Below are 18,936 nucleotides of genomic sequence, written 5' to 3' on the forward strand. Positions count from 1 at the left end.
GGGTCGTATCGTGTCTGCTATAGGCCCTAGCTGCGATTGATAGAGAGAAGCTCGAAGACGCTAAGCACTGCCTGCCCGCCAAGGATCGAGAACTTAGTGGCTGCCAAGCGGTAAGGTAGTGCACGGGGGGCGGCAGGCACTGCGACGGGCGACGAGAGGTCAAGGCGAAAACGACATGTCGTATGCAGTGTGGGCATTTGACGTTGCTAGCTTGCACAGGTCCCCTCGTACTCAGGGCACTGGCGATATGATCATTAGAAGTCTAATCTGCGACAGACAGCTTAACAGCCTGGACTGCCCAGGCAGGTAGATGATGAAAGGACACAGGAGCTAAGGCCCAAGGAAGCATACGTGTTCCAATCACTTACCATGTAACTCCGCCTCCTCCGGATTCTCTGCCTCATTAAAACAAAGAAAACTCTCCATCAGGGTTGAGTTGGGTTGGTTTAGAATCTTCGAATGGTAGCCTTTGCCGGAGCCAGTCCCGGATACCGGGGAAGAGGGCTGAGGGAGTCTGAGGGAGTTTACGACGGGGGGCGGGCTAGCCATGGCGATGGATCACGACTGAAATTTGAACCGAGATTGGGGATGAAGAGAGAAAAGTCAGAGATGTGCAGATCGCAGATATTCTGCCTCAACGCCCATGTACTATTTGTCAACGTTTACGGCGTCGGCAGGAGACGATGTGATGTCCGGCTACCAGTGCCTACCTCACTCACACCGACAGGCTGAGCAAGTAGTGAGCACGTGTATGCGTACCTTCCTCTGGACGGAGCAAAGGGCAGGTCACGCCTCGGCGGGGGTGCCTTCCTCCCACGTCTCGGAAGGAGGTGATGCCGTTGCCGCCCTCCGGCCCGGCAAGTGGGATGCCCCGTCCTGCCATTATCGGATGGTGCCTTCTCAGCAAAGGGGCACCTTCCGTTACTACCTACCTCCCACCTTCCTCTGTCAACATCAATAGTCAAGACAGGAGCTTTCGATCGGCAATGGCTATGAACTCCAGGAAACCCGGCAGGTCCCGGACGTGACTTTCCGAATGAACAACTCCAGTCCGGTCACGGTGGTAGTCCGGCGGGAATGTAATCACGTCGTACCGCGGACGTCCATGCCATGGAAGCCGCGGGGTCTCGAGTAATCAGATTATCTGCAAAGCCAAGCATTGCTATGGGCAGAAGTCTCGGCGTTGCTCGAGACAGGACAAGAACGTTAGTCCCCGCAGAGAGGACAGAGCGGAGTTCGAATGTCATGGATGTTGGCACCGAGGGTTTGGCTCGTTCATTTGTGTTCTGTAGGGTTGATCGTGGAAAAGAACATTTAACAGCTCAACAAGATGTATCTGACCGTTACATTCGTCGGTCTCCAGTAATTAATGCAGGTAGGTATTGTCTCACACGAGGCTGCTTCATACGAACTATATGGAGTGACGTTGCCAACATCCTTGCCAGTTCCTCACAACAACAAAGCATCGAGATAATGGCCTAGACCTCGATCAAATTAGACCTCGTTGAGATCCGTGAGAGACGGCAGTCGACACCATGACCCTGAAGATCATAACAGTCCAGCTATTGTGGACCCAGTCGAGTGTAGCTGAATAAGAAGTGGTCCAAAACATTGCCGTTTCGGGATCCCGTTGGGTTGATCGGGATACCGAGTCCGGGTGTGACATCGAATTGCTTCCAAGTCCGACGTGGCCATTGGATCGAAAGAAGAAATCGACATTCGCCCGCCTCGTCAATTATTCGTACTCGACGCCCGTTGAATGACTATCATCTCGGGTTGAATCCGCGTGATGCCATGTTGCAAATTGATGCCACCGATCATATAGTTTCTGACAAGTCCGATTGCTGCCCGAGCAAGCAGATTGTTTTGATCCTTCATGAAGTAGTCTGCTGAACATTTCCAGAACCGGATATTCTGAGAACCGAAAGGCTCAAAGCCGAACAGCCTGAAAACTGAAGAGTTTCAGGACCGAACGGTTCTGAAAACCGAGCAACTCCCACAACTGAATACTCCTGAGAACCAAGCGAAAAAGGGAATTGAAAGGGTACCTTGATTTGTCGCCGCATTTGTGAAATTACAGAGGCAAGTAGTGGGCTGTAGAGAAAGACGTGTGCAGTTAAAGAGACTCTCAAGAGCATGGGGGCCAACGTACGGCCCTCTGTATCATTCAGCATATCAATACAAGAAACATTCCAAACGCCAATGCTAGGCCATCAAATCAGGGGAGGGCATCACTACAGCTCCTCCTTGAAGAACTGCTCTTCGCTACCCTCTTGCTGTTGATCCTGCTTGTCCTGCTTCTGACCCTTTTGCTGTGTCTTCTTCTCCCCCTCCACAACCTTCTTCTTTCTCTTTCCCTTGGCCTCCTCGCCATCCTCGCCGTCAGAGCCGTGGTCAACAATGCCCTGGATCTCTCTCTGCGCACCCGGCTGCTCCACCACCTCGAGCTTCCATCCCTTGTCGCCAGCGATCCGCTCCAGCTCAGCCCGCATCTCCTCGACGAGCTCGGGACTCAGATCCAGCTTCTTGAGCTCATCGTCGTCGAGCATCTCCGTCGCGCCGCCCTCGGCTTTGCTCTTTGCGCTGGCAATGATTTCTACCAGCGGGCCGTGGCCCCGTCCAGGCAGGTAGCTGCGCGGCGGCGAGAGCTTCGTCGGTGGCTTGCCCTCCTCGTCCGCATCGCCGAGCACGTTTCGCGCACCAACAATGACGCCGCCCACGTTGACGCCCTTTTGGGCCTTGTCTCTGACGTTAGGGTCTTGCTGGGCCTGCTTCAGGAGTTCTGCCGCCTCTTCCTCATCCGTTGCGGCAGCGCCCTCCTGCTTGCCAACCATAGATTCCGCGGCTTCCAACGTCTTCCGACGATGCCACTCGGCCTGAGCGGCGGGGTCGTCCGAGGGGAGGATGAGCTGGCAGCTAATTGGATTCGCGCTCGTGGCCCTCGGCGGGAGGAAGGCGACGTCGTCGCACAGGCGCGGCGTATTGACGACCATGAGGTAGGCGCATGTGGTGACCTCCTTGATCCAACCGATGCGGTCTCCCTTCATGCCCGGCACACAGTGGTACTGCACCTCGATTGTCCGGTCGCGGCCCGTCAGGTCGCAGACGGTGCCGCCTTCCATCTTTTGCACGAGATACCGCTGGTCGCCCTTAATCTGCAGATCCGTGTTCGCGGGAGGGTCTCCCGACTTTGTCGTCTGCTGATGTTGCTGCTCCTGGCCTTGTCGCTGGCTAGGCGACTTCTGTACCCTGCCGAGGACGTACTCGGCTGTGTGGGGGTCGCGGACGGGCGGCTGCCCGTTGGGGACCGTCGGGAGGGCGTGGAACTGGGTTATCTCGCGGTTGTAGCAGAAGCTGTAGCTCCACCAGCCGGACATGAAGTACAGACAGTTCCCATCCAGCTCGTCCAGCAGCTCCCAGCCATGCGCCGAGGCCTTTGCCAGCTCGCGTGCCTCTTCCTGCTTCGCGAGCTCCGTCGCCGTGTGGTTCTCGGGAGTCTGGGGCTCCAAGATGGGTATCGAGCAGAGGTACTTCAAGTCAGCCGTGTTCATGAGCTCGTATCGCTCAAAGACCTCAGAGGAACGGCCATTGTCGGAGTCGGTGGCCTCTCTGACGTTCTGGGAGACGTCGGAAGCTGTCGAGAACTCGGCCGAGTAGGCAGAATGCGGGTTTGTGCGGTCCAGTAACGCCTGCGCTTCGTGTTCTAGTATGTAGGATTCCGAAAAGACTATCTCGTACTGTAGGTGCGCTCATTGTCAGTTTGCCCGCCAGAGCTTCCATGGAACTCCTTTGGATCGGACGAACCTGGGGATATGCCACGAGGTCATCGTGTATACTAAAGCCAGGATGACGAGCCCCGCAAAGCTGAGCCGTGGCCAGCAAAAGTAGACTGAAACGGCGCATCGTGCCGTGTGAATGAAGGTTCGCTCACATGCAGAGAAGTTGAAAGTTGTGGTGGTGAGGTGCCCGTTGCTCGTGTGGCCACCTTGAAGCTGCTTTGACAATCGCGCCGCGCATTGGCTACCGTGGTTCCGTAGCTCACAGGTGTCATCTACAGCAGGGACCCGCCCAGATAAGATGGCCGGTGTTTTGCCGGTGGGGATGCTCCGATAACGAAGGCGGTCACGTGCCGTGAAGCTATTATTGGACGTCAGTAACAACCACCTCAAGGACTATGAAATATCAATTGCTGCGGTTTTATCTCTATAGAATAAGTTGGGCAATTGTTACAAGAGAGTATCGTGTTATATTTCATGCTGTAAGTTTGATTATCAGTCCACACAATTGAATATACTGCAGTGTCAGTCTCCTATTAATTGGCATGCGTTATTGAAAACTTGCATCACTAGCTGGAGCATAATTCCTTCAAGCCATATCGACCGCCCAGACCCTGAGAATGAGCTTACGAGAAAAGCCAGCTGGGTACTCACCTGTATTTTATAGCTCCATTTCAGGGTTCGCGTGGTGACTTCAGCCTTTGGAGGCGATACACAAATACGATTCTGCCAACATAAGGTGCGGCAACCCCCAGAACCTAGTCACAAGTAGTGATGCAAGATAGAATCGTTGGAATTTCAATACATCTAGGGTGGACACAACCCACTTGAGAAGAGTTAAAACTGCAGTGAAAAGGCTGTGTCGTTGACCCCGCCTCTCCTCCCTCGGGGAGCCATCATGATTCGTCGGGCGAGGCTGGCGAACTATGCCTCCTTCCGGCGCTATATTCACATCCACCGTCTTCGGAACCAACAAGCCAGATGCTATCTGGACGAAGTATGGTTATCACATGGTTGCTTTCATTTCGCCAACAGAGCTCGAGTTGTAGGTCCACGGCTGCTGTGGGTCGTCTAGCTAATCTCTCGAGTCTCACGGGAATCGGGAGACCAATACCTAGGGGCCTTGGTCTGAGTAACACGAACAGCCGAGTGTTCAATTGATGGAGTGCAAGCGTCTTTGGTGCCTAACAGTCATCTTGTTGCAAAGACTGGATAGTATAGACGACATGAGCATCACGTATTTAGATTCGATAATAGCGAGTAAACTTTCCAGGTCTTTACGTCAAAGTATACCTAGGTTTGCCGCCACAGGAAGGCCCATCCCGACGAAGCATGAGGACGGTAAGGGCGCAAAATTGCCTCCAGTGGCATTAAGATCGCAGTGGAGACTCCCATAGGTAAGACTTTGGATTGTGGCTTTACAGTTGGCATCTGGGAGACTCCTTTTCATGGCGAGCAGTAGCACGCTCCACGCACTCAGGCTGTAAAGACGTAACTAAGAGCGGCGACTATCATGGCGTGTCATTGAGGCTCAACATCATCCAAGCTCAAAGCCGCACTGTCAATCACTTTGAAGGCATCTCTCTGTCGCTGGAAAACACATTGCCGTCGCGGTATCGGCGACAAGCCCGCCCCTCGCGCGCAGATATACCGTCGCCGGTCTGGACAACGACCAACACGCGCAGATCACGCAGCGTACTTTTTCCCCGCCCGCTGCCGCCACATCGAAGTCCCCCCTCGACGACTAATTCATTGGTCGCTCAAGGTAAAATGCTGACCGCAGCACACAGAACCGACAGCATCGTCCGTGCTGCGCGTGATCGGAGGAGGCCAAACATCGCGGCAGGCTACCAGGCAGCACTCCTCCCGCAGGCTCGACTTACATGACCCAGTCAGCCGCGACCGCCCGGGGTGGAAAAGAAAAGCGACACAGATCAACAACAAAGGAATCCAACACAGCTCCTATCAGAAGCCGGCGCTGCGCCGCAGTGCGGTAAAGTACCACGCAGCAAAGATATTGTGTGTGTATCACTGTGTGTGGTATCCGTATCATCTGCGAGTGAGTAGGCGGCACGCCGATACGCTACGCCATGCGGATGCGGGTGGTTGTGGTATCACTGCGATGTGATGCGATGCGATGCGGCTCGGGGCCGAGTAGAGCACGGATGCCCATTCGGCGATCCAAAAGAGACGCTGTACGGTACGACTACAGACTTTCCAGAAACTCACAATTGACAGTTCGCTCTCGGACGCAGCCTACTAAGGAAAAGAAGGCATGAATCTGCTCCCTGGGCAGTTAAAGCCAAGGCGCCTCTTCATGCCGTCCCGGATTGGATGACGGCAGACGGTTCAGGAAAGCAGAAGTCCTAGCGGCGGTAGGCTATTCAAGTTTTCCTAGGGACTACTCCGTGTATCTTGTGTATCTGTCCCGTCCCGTGTGAATGGTTGGGTGGATGGATAGTTTGGTAAGGTAGGATACTGATGGTGTTACCCCTCTCTTAGTTCTCTCGAATCTCACCGAAATGGGCCGTGTCATGCCAGAAGCCGTTCAAGACACACGATACTTCAGCCCACTCGGCAGTGGGTACTGATTTGAGATATCAAGTAGGCGTTGAGAGACAGGCCATGCGAGTGCCATGCCATGCGAGTGCCATGCCATGCCGACGTTTGCTTGGACTTTTGGTGTCATGTCAATTTTCTTCCCTCTTGTGTCTGGCACAGCCGCCGCACAGAAGGAACGACTGACGAGCATCGTGCTTGGCGAAAAGGGAACTTTGAGGAACTTGAGATGGAACTTTGGCAAACAGATTTGGATCTGAGTCTTGGAACTTTGGAAGTCGTGCCGTGCCAAGAGTGGCAGAAGTTGGCGCCATTCCACTACGAGGATTGAGTTCTGCTGGTGTTGCACGCAAAGGGCCAATGGCTTTATCCGTACAATTGAGATTCATAGAGTCTTGCGTTGCTTTCTTTCCAAAGGGAGTCAAGGTGAAATCGCTAATAAGATTGATGATTTTGATGATCCTTGGCGGTAAGCGCAGTTTCGGCGATAATGAAGGGTCACCGCCATACTCCCGTACTCAGTCGGGTCGTAGCGTTGTATTCGTGAGACAGTCTAGAAGCGACGGCGAAAGCGAGATGGGAAACATCGGCATCGTGGGGGAAGATGAGATACAAGGAAATAACCCACTTGTGCATTGTCGTATCGTGTCAGTATTCGTACCTAATCCGTTGCAAACTGCGGTCAGTCCTTAGCTCTGCGACTGTCATAAACAGGTATCTCGCTGGCTGGCCCTGAGTCGCGCGCAGTTGTGCAGGGTGCAGCGGGCGCCGCTTGTATCCGTACTGGCGAGATAGAGAACAGAGTTCGGTGAGGGTTCGACAAACGGAGTGCAGATCTGCAATACACTAGAGCCTCTGGCAACTGGTTCTGGGCGTCTCCATTCTCCAGCGTTCAAAAGCTGCCATCCAACTGGGAAAGGTGAGAGACGGAAACAATACACCAAACCTTGGGATTGGGATGGTGAGGAGACGGTAGGGGGGAATTGGGGAGAATGACCCGGACGTGCCGGGGACACCCCCCACCGGTAATGCCAGAAGCCGTCTGATGACGGGAGATTGTCGCAGAGATGCTTGGGCCACTGGTCCATCTACAAGGAGGGTCGCGGTTGATGACACCTCATCTCTCTCTCCCAGACTCCCCCGGCGGTAAGAGAGACTTTGCGGGTTTCTGCCAACTAATAGCTTCTGGCTGGGGGCTTCCTTGGGGGGTTACGGTGCATGCTGTGGGCTGGCTGATGGTTTGGGGCACAGGAGGGAAAAGGGTGGGAGAGTCGGGACCTTGGGGCCCAATTCAGCTCGAGCAGCTGGAAGTAGCCGAAGAGGATCAACAGCGATGATCCCTCGAGGCGGAGCTGTTGCGAGATGTGGTGCGGGACGATCCCAAGCTTCTTTTGGGGGTGGGATTTGGTATGGAGACTTGAAATGTTTGGCTTGGCTGGTCAGTTCTTTCGTGATATTCCCAGGTATTGGAAATTCCAGATTCCATGGGCCATGAGAATGGGGACATGAAAAGGGACCCGCTGCGGTTCGCGCGTGCGGCGTCACGTTTTGACAAATTGGCATCTGAATCTGATGCCGATGGATCATGGTAGCCAAGATTAGGTGACTGTGTAGACGGAGTTGCGAGATGAAGGAGATGACGCTAGGTGAGGGCGATGCCGTGATGATGGAGACTGGAGAGAGAGAACTGGCACTTGCACGTTCCTTGGCCCCAGGAACGGGTCGGTCACGAGCGAGAGAGTTCGTTCGAGTGGAGGAGGAGGTCTGGCACACCTGGGCAGATGAGACGAGACGAGACTCAGCCTGGCCGTGTAGGGAGTGGCCATGCCGCCATGCTCCATGGATGGATGGTGTTGGACTTGCACAGTTGGTGGAGGAGGAAGACGAGGATTCAGGAAGAGGAGGAAGAGAAAAGGGAAGGGTACGTACCTCCTCTCTTTCCCCCGAACGCAAAGAGCCAATCGTCGGAGCCGGCGGGGCGGCAGCCTCACTTTGCGGGAACAAGCCGTAGCCAATCGAGCTTCGCCCTGCGACGCTAGTCTTCTTCTAGAGCTGCGTGGGCGAGCTGTGATTCGTCAAAGCTGAACTCGGCCAAAAGTGGAGATTGAAGCCGGGGATCTGTGACTTTGGGGAACTTGGAAGTTGTACAAGTAGAGAATGAGACATAGGGACGCATAGAACAGCCGCAGCATCGTGGAGTCGTGGACCACTTCATCTCGCTCACCGGGCAGAATGCTGTCTATACGGACCTATACAGAGCAACTCTCCAGTGGATGCCAGTTCCTAACCCTCACTAGCGTCTGGTTTGCCAGCGGATGATGGAAGGAAACCGGCGCTGATGGCGGTCTAGTGTGGGAGGTTCTCCAACGCCTGTTCAGTGATGACTAGAGGTATCCGTACCTTACTGCGTAAACTACGTACCTCCATTGAGGTAGAGAGAGGTACGTACTTCTCGAAAACGAGGCAAACGCTGTCGATTGGACCAACATCGCCAATGCATCACATTGGATGCCACCAGATGCCACTCGATGCCACTGGGATGCGGAAGGGGATGAGATGCGTCCAGTGACCGTCATCCGTATCGTCAACAACAACACAAGAGACAGATTCTGCCGGCGTCACTTTGTGGGTGCTGTGCATGGGATGGGGATTGGGCTGATGGAATGTGATGTGCCCAGGGCCGCGGCGTGGTCGTTACAGCATTGGCTGTCTCTCACACAAGTCTGCAAGCCGCATGCAAGCCAACGCTCGACAGCCCGTATTCTACTGATTAGGCGTTTTTTTCGACTTTGCTAGATCTTGCAATGTTTTGCTTTCCTACTTGCATCTTTGTAAATTCCATCAAATGGGATTTCAACGTGATGTGATACAAAGGCAACGGCTGGCGGACTAAAGTAGTGGTGGTCAGCCAGCATCCGGGCGTCTGGGGTCCAGATCCAGAGCTTGTCATATCATTGCCGCTTTGAGAGGAGGCACTTTTAATGTGTCGTTGGCGATGGTTGCCCATCAAAATACGATCTCCTTGGCCGTGGCAAGCACGTAAAGACTGACCACACCAGAGAGGGAGGCTAGGAAGACATGCCCGTGATGGGATATCGTGCCTGAACATCATGAAGGAGGTTGCGTCCGTGGGTGCGCCGAGGCATGGGGTGACATGGCTTGGCTTGGGAAATGGACATCTCACATTCAGCTCTTTTCCTCTTGTCTCTGTCATCTCCATCTGTAAGTGCCCGTGGGCCCACGGCAAGCCGCATGTCGGTGCGCAACAAGATGCGTGGATGGATGAAGCCTAAAAGGGCCCGAAGGATGTGGTGATCTGCCCGCCTGTGCCCTCCAACGTCACAAGTGTCGACCTACAATGACGAATTTGTCTCTGTTGGAGTTTCTTATTCCTCGGGCTGAGCAAGCATTGCACTAAGATACCACGCCCCCGCCGTGCCCCCTTGAGTCGGGAATTCCAAGCAACGTACAAAATAAACCCACTGCCGTCATATTGTAATTTTGCTTTTTCTCTTGGGGTGGTGGTGCATCAAACATCCCGCGTTCTGCTGCGTGTTGAGTGAGTCTTGGTAATGGTTGTCTTGGGGGGAATGCATGCCCGGAGTCTCTTCCGATCCCCCCGTCCCTGGTCCAGACTTGGAGATCAAGCAGATTAGGTCGCCAGGCATGGGCTCTGTTCGACAAAACCTCGGGCCCCCCTGCGTAAGAACGTGTTTTGGGATGTCTTGCACTCTACTAATTAGGAGAGGGTTGAATCGTTATTTGGTTCAGTAAACGTGTAAGTGCCTGCATTGGAATTCTTCTTGGTTCCGTACGCATGTACTTACTACTAAGCGCTCGGTTTTGTCTAACGTGTGACACGTTCCGTCATTGAAGATCTTACAAGTCTCCCTCATGGACATTTTTTTTTTTCATCGCATCGTCATTAATAACGGAGTAATTATCGCCCACTCTTCATGGATGGCCTACCGTCTTAGTGCGTGAAGTTTGGACCGTTGAGAAGAAAATCAGCAGAGAAATTTATGATCCGAGAAATGAGATGAAAACCCAAGGATCTAGGTTGTGTCAAGCAAAGGCAGGAAGGGGAAATGGGAAAAGAAGTTTCCGCCCCCCCTCATCCCGATCTCGTCCCGAAAGACAAGCAAAAGCCAATTCACTCTTTGACCCATTCGCTTATGTGTGAGATGAAGAGGAGAAGTGGAAGCTCGCGGTTGACTGACGCGTGAAAAGTTGTGAGAGTCGTGAGAATGGGGTGGTGTGTGTGTGTGTGTTGAAGGGGAGCTAAGGGAAGCTTTGCATGAACGAACTTGAAGCTATGTTGATATTAAAAAGGGTAATTAAGGACGAGGAAGGACGCGAATACATGAGGGGAAAGGGTTACAGAAGTCCAGACGAAATAGAGTTGCTCTACCATTCTCCCTTCCTTTGCGGCTATTACAACCGGACAAGTCATGATGAAGGTATCCGTCAGGCTTGATAACAATCTCAACCCGTCCAATAGGTTTCTTGGTCCCGTTGAACAAGCCCGACGCGGGAACTTAACATGGAAACTCAAAAAGAATGGTTGACTTTTCATGTTTTGCCTTTTTTGGCTCTCGGGCTGCCGTGGGCTGTATGGGCTGTCAACTCTAGCGGCTGCCGCAACCGCATGAGAGAAAGCCTAACGGTCAATGGCGCCAGGGACGAGTCATGTTCTTGTCAGACGGGCGTGACGGGGAGAGAAGCGGTTAGAACTTGGTGTGAAGAAGCGGTTCAAAACGGCGCGCTTTGCGGTAAGACCTCTCGCTCCCCTCCCCTCCCGAAGCCACGCATCCCACCGAAGTAAACAGGGTGTGACAAAAGGAAGAAGGGCAACTTGTGCCCGTTTTCGCAAGAGCATAGTTTGGCTGGTCTGGTTTGATCGTGGTCTGGTCTGTTTATTTTTGCGGACGATCTTCATGCAATCGCTATGCGGGGCCTTCATCAATGGTGTGTGTGTTGGTGATGATGGTGGGTGTTTGTTGCCGAACGACCGTTTGAAGCGGCTAAGCTGCTGCTTCGTGCGCATTCTCTTGTTCTGCTTGTGCACAGTTGCGCGCGATGGTCACCGTCTTAGGATAAGTCGCGGCATTAATCGTTCTTCTGGTGCTTCTTTCTCAAGAGGAGGGGTTCTATCAAAGCCACGGGCACGGATTAAAGTCAAGCATGATGAGCAGAGTCAACAAGAGTCATTCATATCGGCTCGGATTGTCAGATGGATGCGAAATGGACGCGCGGTGTTTGCAACAAGAGACGGCATCGAAAGGGTTGAGGTGAGGTGTGTTTGGATCCGGTTTGTTTGGACGGCATATGGTGTTGAGAGACGATAATGGGCCAATTCCAAAAAAGAGACACCAACAACAAGTCATGGCAGGGCATAGCATATCTCCATCGCATCGCGATCTCGTTTTGCCGCAACGAGGAGGATCCGCAAAGGTGGGCCTGGTTTGTGAAAGTTCGGGACGATCACGATGTCGGCCCATTCTGCCAGGTTTCTTGCGGAATCCGTATAATTACTAACAGTGAGGTGGTCACTACCTAGTGGAGAGGCGCCGAATATCAAGGGGACGAGGGTACTGTGAGGTAGCTCTCAGACCGACGGCCGGGCTTTTTTGAGTTGCCTTTCAGGCCCGGCCAGACTGCGGCTGTCCACGTTTTTCTTGGCCAGGTTCCTCTCAATGTGACAGACATACAGCACGGCGGCCCGAACCCCAAAGTTGCGTCGTGTCGTGCTTTGCTGCTTGGTGCTGCTGGCGCCTGGCGGTAGTGAAATTTGGGGGATCTTGTTAATATGAGTTTGCCCTCGGACAGTGGCACTTTTTGATGAAGGTCAGGTCATGATAGCCAGCACTAGGGAACGTTATGGCCAGCACCAGGCTGGGTTTGGTAAGGGCTGAAGATTAAGGTCGCGCCGCCCCCGGGGCCCAAGATTGACAATGACAGACAGCTGCCCAGCTACGGGGCCTAGTAGGTGCTAGACAGGCGCGCGCAAGAGGTCTAGAAGAGCCGTGATAGCCCAAGCTAAGAGCAAGGTTCCTGAGCCGTGGGTTCAGGGCCAGTCTCGATACGGACAAGATTCAAGATGAAGAGTGCCTAACTGGGAGTTGCTGAATACGACTTCATCTTGCTCATCCTCGTAGCTTAGAATGAGGGTGGTATATTCCAATGTTGTGTTCCGCGTGGGAGGAGTGAGCAGGAGAGGTCCGTGGGTAAGCTGGACGGCAGCCAGCCGGGCAAAGAGTTGGAGAAGGTTGCTGCCCAGTTCAATTCTCTCTACCTATCCCTCGGTATCAGAATAGGGAATGCCAGAGAACGTGATGGAGATGGAGATACCCAGAGTGAGTGACCACTAGCCATAGTGAGAGAGACCTGATTGAGAGTGAGAGTGACTCGGCGAGCATCAATGAGAGGAGAGATGATTAGGCGTCATACCCCTGCCTCACACGCGCTAGCAGACGTGTTCGGTGCCCACACGCCCCCTGGTGACCAGCACTTACACCCACACCTCCCAAAAATACCACTGGAAACTGGGACAAGTCGTCACCGAAGCCGAGATGCGGTTGGAGGGAGGCACGTTCTCAGGAGCCGCTGGGGGTGTTGAGTGAGAGAGAGAGCCACAGACAGATTGGGGAGAAACTGGAAACGCCGTGTGCGACGACGCTTCGTTCGGCCGGATGTGTTGACGGGCAGATCCCAGTCAGCCCTTTTTCATATTGCGTGTTTACCTTTACACTACGCCTTTTATTCTCTTTCTACTTGCTCAGTGGAGACAAACGGCTCTCAGTTCCCCTGGGGAGTGAATGCAATTGTATGAATTTCCATCCAGTCGCAAAGCAGCTTTTCATCTGTAAAGTGGTCCACGTGTTATCATTCAGAGTGAGAGTGAGAGTGATGCTCTCACTGAGGCACGCTACTGAGCTCATTCCAAGCCCACTGAAGTCTGAGGGGACGGAAAGACCCAGAGGCGGAGTGAGAGGCCGGCGTGAGAGTGAGAGTAAGAGGGGCCACGGGCGGGCGGCTGCACCCACTTTAACCTTCTTTCCTCGCTTCCATTCGTTCTTTGCCGGCCCTGTGCCGCCAATTGCGATGCCGACCACGTATTTCCCCTACTCTCTCTTTTCTGCCATGCTACGGATATTCGTATGGATACCGACGGTACACTGCTGGCTGGTCTTCCTCCAGCGTGCTGTGCTGTCGAGAGTTCCATTTCTCGTCGTCCCCTCATCCTTGGTCGTGCCGGCGGTGATCAACCACTCGTGGTCTTGATCGTCCCTCCCACCGCTCGTCCCACACCCCCCTTCCAGTCGTTTTCTTCTCACCGCACCTTTGACCGCCGGGCAGAATAGCAGCCCAGCAGCAGAGGAGCAGCGCAATTACCTATGTATTCCATTGTAACATTGATGGAACTGCAGTAACATTTGCAATACCGAAAGAGCAGTGAATGTCATTGTGTTTTGCCTCGTGTTTGTTAGTGGCGGCTGTTTCTTGACTGCCAGCTCATCATTATCATCATCATCACCACCACTACTCACTCACTTGTACTTTGCTCTCAGTCTCACTCTCAAATTCACTCTTTTCGGTCTCTCACTCTCACTCTCACTCTCACTCGTCAGTCTCAATCACACCCTCCATCCAACCCCAATGCTGCTTAATCCTCGGCCAATCCAAACCATCTCACAGTTTTCCCAAAAAGACACTGGACAGAAACACCCACACCCCCATCCTTCCATCCATCCCGCACACCACCACATCATCATCGCAACACACACGCAACGCACGTCCACCACCCACCACGACCACCCACACACCAACATCCTCGCACCCCCCTCCCCTCCCCTTCCCATCCACCATCATTCATCCACCCTCACATCCATCTCCATCCTCCATCCCTGCTCGTCTAGCGTGCTCTGTCTTGCCTGTTCCACCGACATTACCAGCTCGCTGTGGAGACGCCGCAAAGCCTCACTTCCATGACTGGACATTCGTTGCGCTGCTGATCCTGTCGACTTCTTTAAACCACTGGCCTCTCGCCGTCCGCCTTCCCGAATTCTCCTGCGATCGTCTTCCTATTCGAAGCCACAGACTTCCCTGTACCATCGAACATCAACTCGCCTCAACCCGCCTCGCCAAACTTCAAGACAAGTCAACCTTGAATCCTGCTGCTCGCACAAATCTTCGAGACCCCCCCAACAATCCACCAAAAGAGTCTCGAATACCAGGAAACAAATCTTGACTCCCGCTGGGTCTTATTGTTTCGCCGCGCAGCACCAGCCATACTCCATAGAAAGACAAGACCAAGAACCAAACAACAGCGTTTTGTCTTGCTTGTCTCGCTCCTAGGAAAACAATTAATCTTTCCCGCCCGGTTTCCACAAGTTCGTCACTCGGGAGACCTTGAATGCGTTGGAGAAAGAAGAACGAGGCTGCAGCAACATCGTGTCACATCACACCTCGTCTACTACCGACGTCTAACACCACACTCTATCCCTCCGTCTTGACTCGGACGGCCTTGAATTCCTCAACCGAGTGGTAGCCCGACACGCTTCACTCTTCCTCACCATACCCAACCCACCCTAGCTGCTACGCCCATCACCCCGCTGTTCTCCGCCAACTTGAGCCAACATGAACCATCCTTACAATAACGTCCAGGAGATTCAGAGGCAGATGCAACAGAAGCAACAAGAGCTGGCAAATCTCCAAAACCTTCTTCTTCAGCAAAATGCATCAGTAGCACCGCAAGCTGCCCAGAGCAATTTCAACCTGCTCCAATCACAAGGGGACTACCATGTAGACGCCGCCGCCTTCACACAACACCAACAGCCCAATGCTGCTCCTCTGCTCAACCGCAGGGCCACAATACCCAGAAGCAAGTCCAACATGGGCTACGCTGCCCAACCCACAAGAATGATGGTAATGCATCACCACAGCTCCCATCACCATCTTCACTGCTCGTGACCATCGTGAATCAGGTGTCCGTGTGCTAACAATCTCTTCCAGGAGCGCACAAGTGATGACTCGCCCCATCCCGTAAAGCGCGCGAGGGTCATGTCCCAGCAGCACCCCCGCGCCACGCCCATGACGGGCATGTCTAGAAGTGCTTCCAACAGATCAGAAAAGTCTATCCCTTTCGTCGTCAAGGGCCCTCTACAGCCCCTCCAGACGTCAAATAACCCCAATCCCATGATGGACCGCTTCTATCAGAGCCAAGATGACCCTCATGTCCTATTCGAGTCCTCCCTTCAGCGATCGCCAACAAATAAACGCCACTCGGGTCTCTCGCCTGTCGAAGAGAACGCAGGTTTCCCAGAGGTCGGCATGAACCCTCTCGACTTCCTCGCTGCGCAAGACGAGAGCATACCATCTCCAGCCATGGTCCCGCCGCCGCAGAACTTCCTGACGCCCTACGATGGCCGGAATTCACAGGCCAGCCTCATCAACTCGGTTTGCCCGTCCATGAGCTCTGGCACATCGGCTGCCGAGACCATGCCTCTTACGAGGGAGAACAGCTCTTTTGACAACCAGTCGCTCAGCGGCGCATTCGGTATGACGAGAATTAACTCGGCACATTCCCAAGGTGCTGCCGACTTCATGTCTCCGGAAGTTTACGCTGTCCCCTCCGGCACGTCACCGAATAAGTCAGATTACCTCGCCTACGTCGGCGCTGGCACTAGCCTGTCGCCTCAATATCCTCAGCAGTCGCCCATTGATGAGCAGTTCCTCAGCCAAGGCTCCTCGATGATGGAGCGCTCTATTTCCGCCACTAGCAACGCATCCACCAAGTCAAGCACCGAGCGCAGGGCAAAAGAAGCACGCCTCCAGCAGATTCAGAATGCGAACCGCACAAAGATCTGCCCCAAGCCTCACGACGCTGTCAAGTCCCAGTCAGCTTCTACTAAGAAGGAAGGCAAGGTTGCTGTCTCTAAGGGTAGCTACACCCGTCCCAAGCACCCCAAGGTGTTCTGCGACATGTGCAGCGATCACCCCGATGGCTTCCGCGGCGACCACGAGTTGCGCCGACACATCAACGCTAAGCACGAGGGCATCGTCAAGAAGTTTGTATGCCGCGACCCCAGCACGGTCGGCATGCAAAGTGGCGTTCAGGCTATCAACCCGCTCTCCAAGTGCAAGCAGTGCGTCGCCCGCAAGCAATACGGCGCTTACTACAACGCCGCTGCCCATCTCCGCCGCACGCATTTCAAGCCCAAGACTCCCCGTGGCAAGAACAAGCGGGGTGACGACGAGGAGAAGCGCGGTGGTAAGGGCGGTGGCGACTGGCCCCCCATGAACGAGCTCAAGCAGTGGATGGAAGAGGTGTTTGTGGCTGCCGACGACGAGGTTGCCGAGTGCGAGGCCCAAGAGGAAGATGAGGAGGAGACTCAGGCCACTGCCCAACAGTTCGAACCCTCCATGTCGATGGACCTGTCTCTTGGCCACATGGGCGAGAACATGACCTACGACATGGGTTTCCCGCCGTCCTACCACATGCCTGAGTTGGCGGCGATCGACACTACCCAGGCCTCGTACCTGGCTGTTTCCAACATGCCGCTCTCCTCCGCGTCGGAAGCCTTTGCCTTCTCCCCGTTTGGTCAGAACTCGCCAATGAACAACGGTTTGTCGCACGAGACGGCCTTTTCCATCTCGTCGTCAAACACTGTCACACCCACCAACTACCACCAGGACCCGCTTGCCGCGGAGGGCTTTGAAGGCTACACCGCCTACTAAAGACTAACTGGGATCGTTGTTGAATTCTCACGGATTTAATTTTTTCTTAATTTCGGAATATTTCACACAATCGTGTCACTCAAGTCGCACTTTTTCCCGCAAATCGTGATTGGGGTTGAGATCTGAGGCAGTTGGGCCGCGCTCAGGCGTTCATTGGGCCGACTTTCAGTTGATCATCTGCATGACGCGGCTCTGCCCAACATCGCCCTCCACCACGCGACCTCCGCAGGGTCGACCAAGAAAAAAGAAATCACGAAAAAAAAGTGAGAACGGTTTTCCTTTCATTGACAATTTTGTCATGACATCATGATCAATACCACCACGGCTGCTCGGTGTCGTCGGCCGAGTGGAGACGCTCGCTGGGTCACACCCGCGCAGACGGATTTATTTCTATGCTCCGTCTTTTCGGTTCTGAGTCACTTCCGGACTTTCCTCGATATCGACCTATCTCTATTTATATCTCTCTCAACCGGTCGGGTCGAGATACGTTTCACAATGGCTCAGTGGAATGCGGTGACAGCATTTCGCGCCTCAAGAGCCGAATGCCTTTCGGTGGTGCAACCGAGGCCTTGGAATCATTGTTGTATATACACACACACACACACACACAAACGGCCACGTTTCTGGACGACTAAAACAGTTTCCAGCGGATGGATCAAAAGGGGTGGTGGGAGGCGAGCGGAATGGCAACCGTCGCTCCCCCGATCCCGATATGGTACACAGGCGTTGTCTCCCTCTCCGCAAGGAGAGTTTTCTTCCTTTTATTTCTGGAATTCACAATACTGTTATTTCTTGCAAGGTGTTGGGGACTTGGGAAAGGCTGTTCACGCTTTCTGGGAAGACGAAAGGCTTCGTCCCGTAGACATGTATATACATGGGTTGGATGGCAGGTTAGGTTCAAGACGCACAGCACGCGCTTGCGTTGGATGGGTTCAGGAATACGGAGGACATGTGGCAAATGTCCCACTTGAGTGTATAGCACGAAACAAGCAAACTAGGTGTTCATCACCTTTCACCTCATGATCCGTTTTTACCACGTGCCCTCGCTTGCTCACTGATCATTGTTGTGACCTGGCTAATATGTACATGGCAGGGAGGCGTGGGCCTTCCCCTCAAGAGCTAGTGGTGGAACGTTGGAGGCCGTTCGTGACGACTTGTTCTGTGTTCTCTCAGTACTGCGGGAGGTCGGATCTGGACAAAACAGTTTGATTTAGATAGGTAAAACCAGGAATAAACAATACTTGGCCATAGTCGTGTGTTGACCAACACCGCTACTACTATGGTAGGCTAGGATACCTACCTAGTATGCAGAGTCTATCACTTGGACACCAAGCCTGTGTTTCGTCTGATCTCTATAGCTATTGGATATGGGCTGAGCTTGTGAGACCAACGTTGGATCGCGGTGCCTGAAAGACGGTACTCGGACTTTGCTGTTGGTGTTTTCGGAATCCTGGAGAGATGGCATTCCTGCTTGGATCTGGCCCATCGGAGGTTACTGGTGTCTTCGAGGAAAGATTAATGAGTTGTATGTGGTGGTGCTATGTCTTGAATGCCTAACTGCTCGCTGGTGGAATGAGCAGGCTTTTCCGTGGGAGACGTCCAGCAAACAGTCCACTCGGAGCGAGATGTCTGGCAAGAGAAATTCCTATCTCTTGAAAGCCCAATAAAGCTGAGAGACTGTCGTGAACGATAACGATGGGATGAGGAACCTTGGCCAGCTTGATCGTGCTTGAACTTTGTAGATACGCTCGTCTTTGATGGAGTGACATAAGATATCTCCATGTTCCAGTATCCCATTCTCCGTGGTCTGCGACGCGGTTTGCGAGCGAAGAATTTGTGACTAGACGAGACCCAGTCCTGC

General features: G+C 53.6%; 4 protein-coding genes across 4 annotated transcripts; 3 read left to right on the forward strand and 1 right to left on the reverse strand.

The window, feature by feature from the left end:
• Window positions 1-2,234: 2,234 nt before the first annotated feature.
• CPAR01_12713 (glucosidase II beta subunit-like protein) lies at window positions 2,235-3,903 on the reverse strand (the record flags this gene model as incomplete). Its single annotated transcript, XM_060496968.1, has 2 exons — window positions 2,235-3,689; window positions 3,739-3,903. 2 exons carry the CDS (start codon window positions 3,901-3,903, stop codon window positions 2,235-2,237), a joined length of 1,620 nt encoding a protein of 539 aa, XP_060344501.1.
• A 2,395-nt stretch (window positions 3,904-6,298) lies between these two features.
• On the forward strand, window positions 6,299-7,258 carry CPAR01_12714 (uncharacterized protein; the record flags this gene model as incomplete). Its single annotated transcript, XM_060496969.1, has 4 exons — window positions 6,299-6,360; window positions 6,584-6,804; window positions 7,050-7,143; window positions 7,186-7,258. 4 exons carry the CDS (start codon window positions 6,299-6,301, stop codon window positions 7,256-7,258), a joined length of 450 nt encoding a protein of 149 aa, XP_060344502.1.
• A 7,717-nt stretch (window positions 7,259-14,975) lies between these two features.
• CPAR01_12715 (uncharacterized protein) lies at window positions 14,976-17,075 on the forward strand (the record flags this gene model as incomplete). The annotated part of the gene is made up of 2 exons (XM_060496970.1): window positions 14,976-15,263; window positions 15,351-17,075. The coding sequence occupies 2 exons, from the start codon at window positions 14,976-14,978 to the stop codon at window positions 17,073-17,075; spliced, it is 2,013 nt and encodes a 670-aa protein (XP_060344503.1).
• A 306-nt stretch (window positions 17,076-17,381) lies between these two features.
• Window positions 17,382-18,098, forward strand: CPAR01_12716 (uncharacterized protein; the record flags this gene model as incomplete). Its single annotated transcript, XM_060496971.1, has 1 exon — window positions 17,382-18,098. One exon carries the CDS (start codon window positions 17,382-17,384, stop codon window positions 18,096-18,098), a length of 717 nt encoding a protein of 238 aa, XP_060344504.1.
• Window positions 18,099-18,936: the final 838 nt, after the last annotated feature.

This window comes from Colletotrichum paranaense, assembly GCF_030867605.1.
Source record: "Colletotrichum paranaense strain IMI 384185 chromosome Unknown Scaffold_11.1, whole genome shotgun sequence".
NCBI classification, from domain to species: domain Eukaryota; kingdom Fungi; phylum Ascomycota; class Sordariomycetes; order Glomerellales; family Glomerellaceae; genus Colletotrichum; species Colletotrichum paranaense.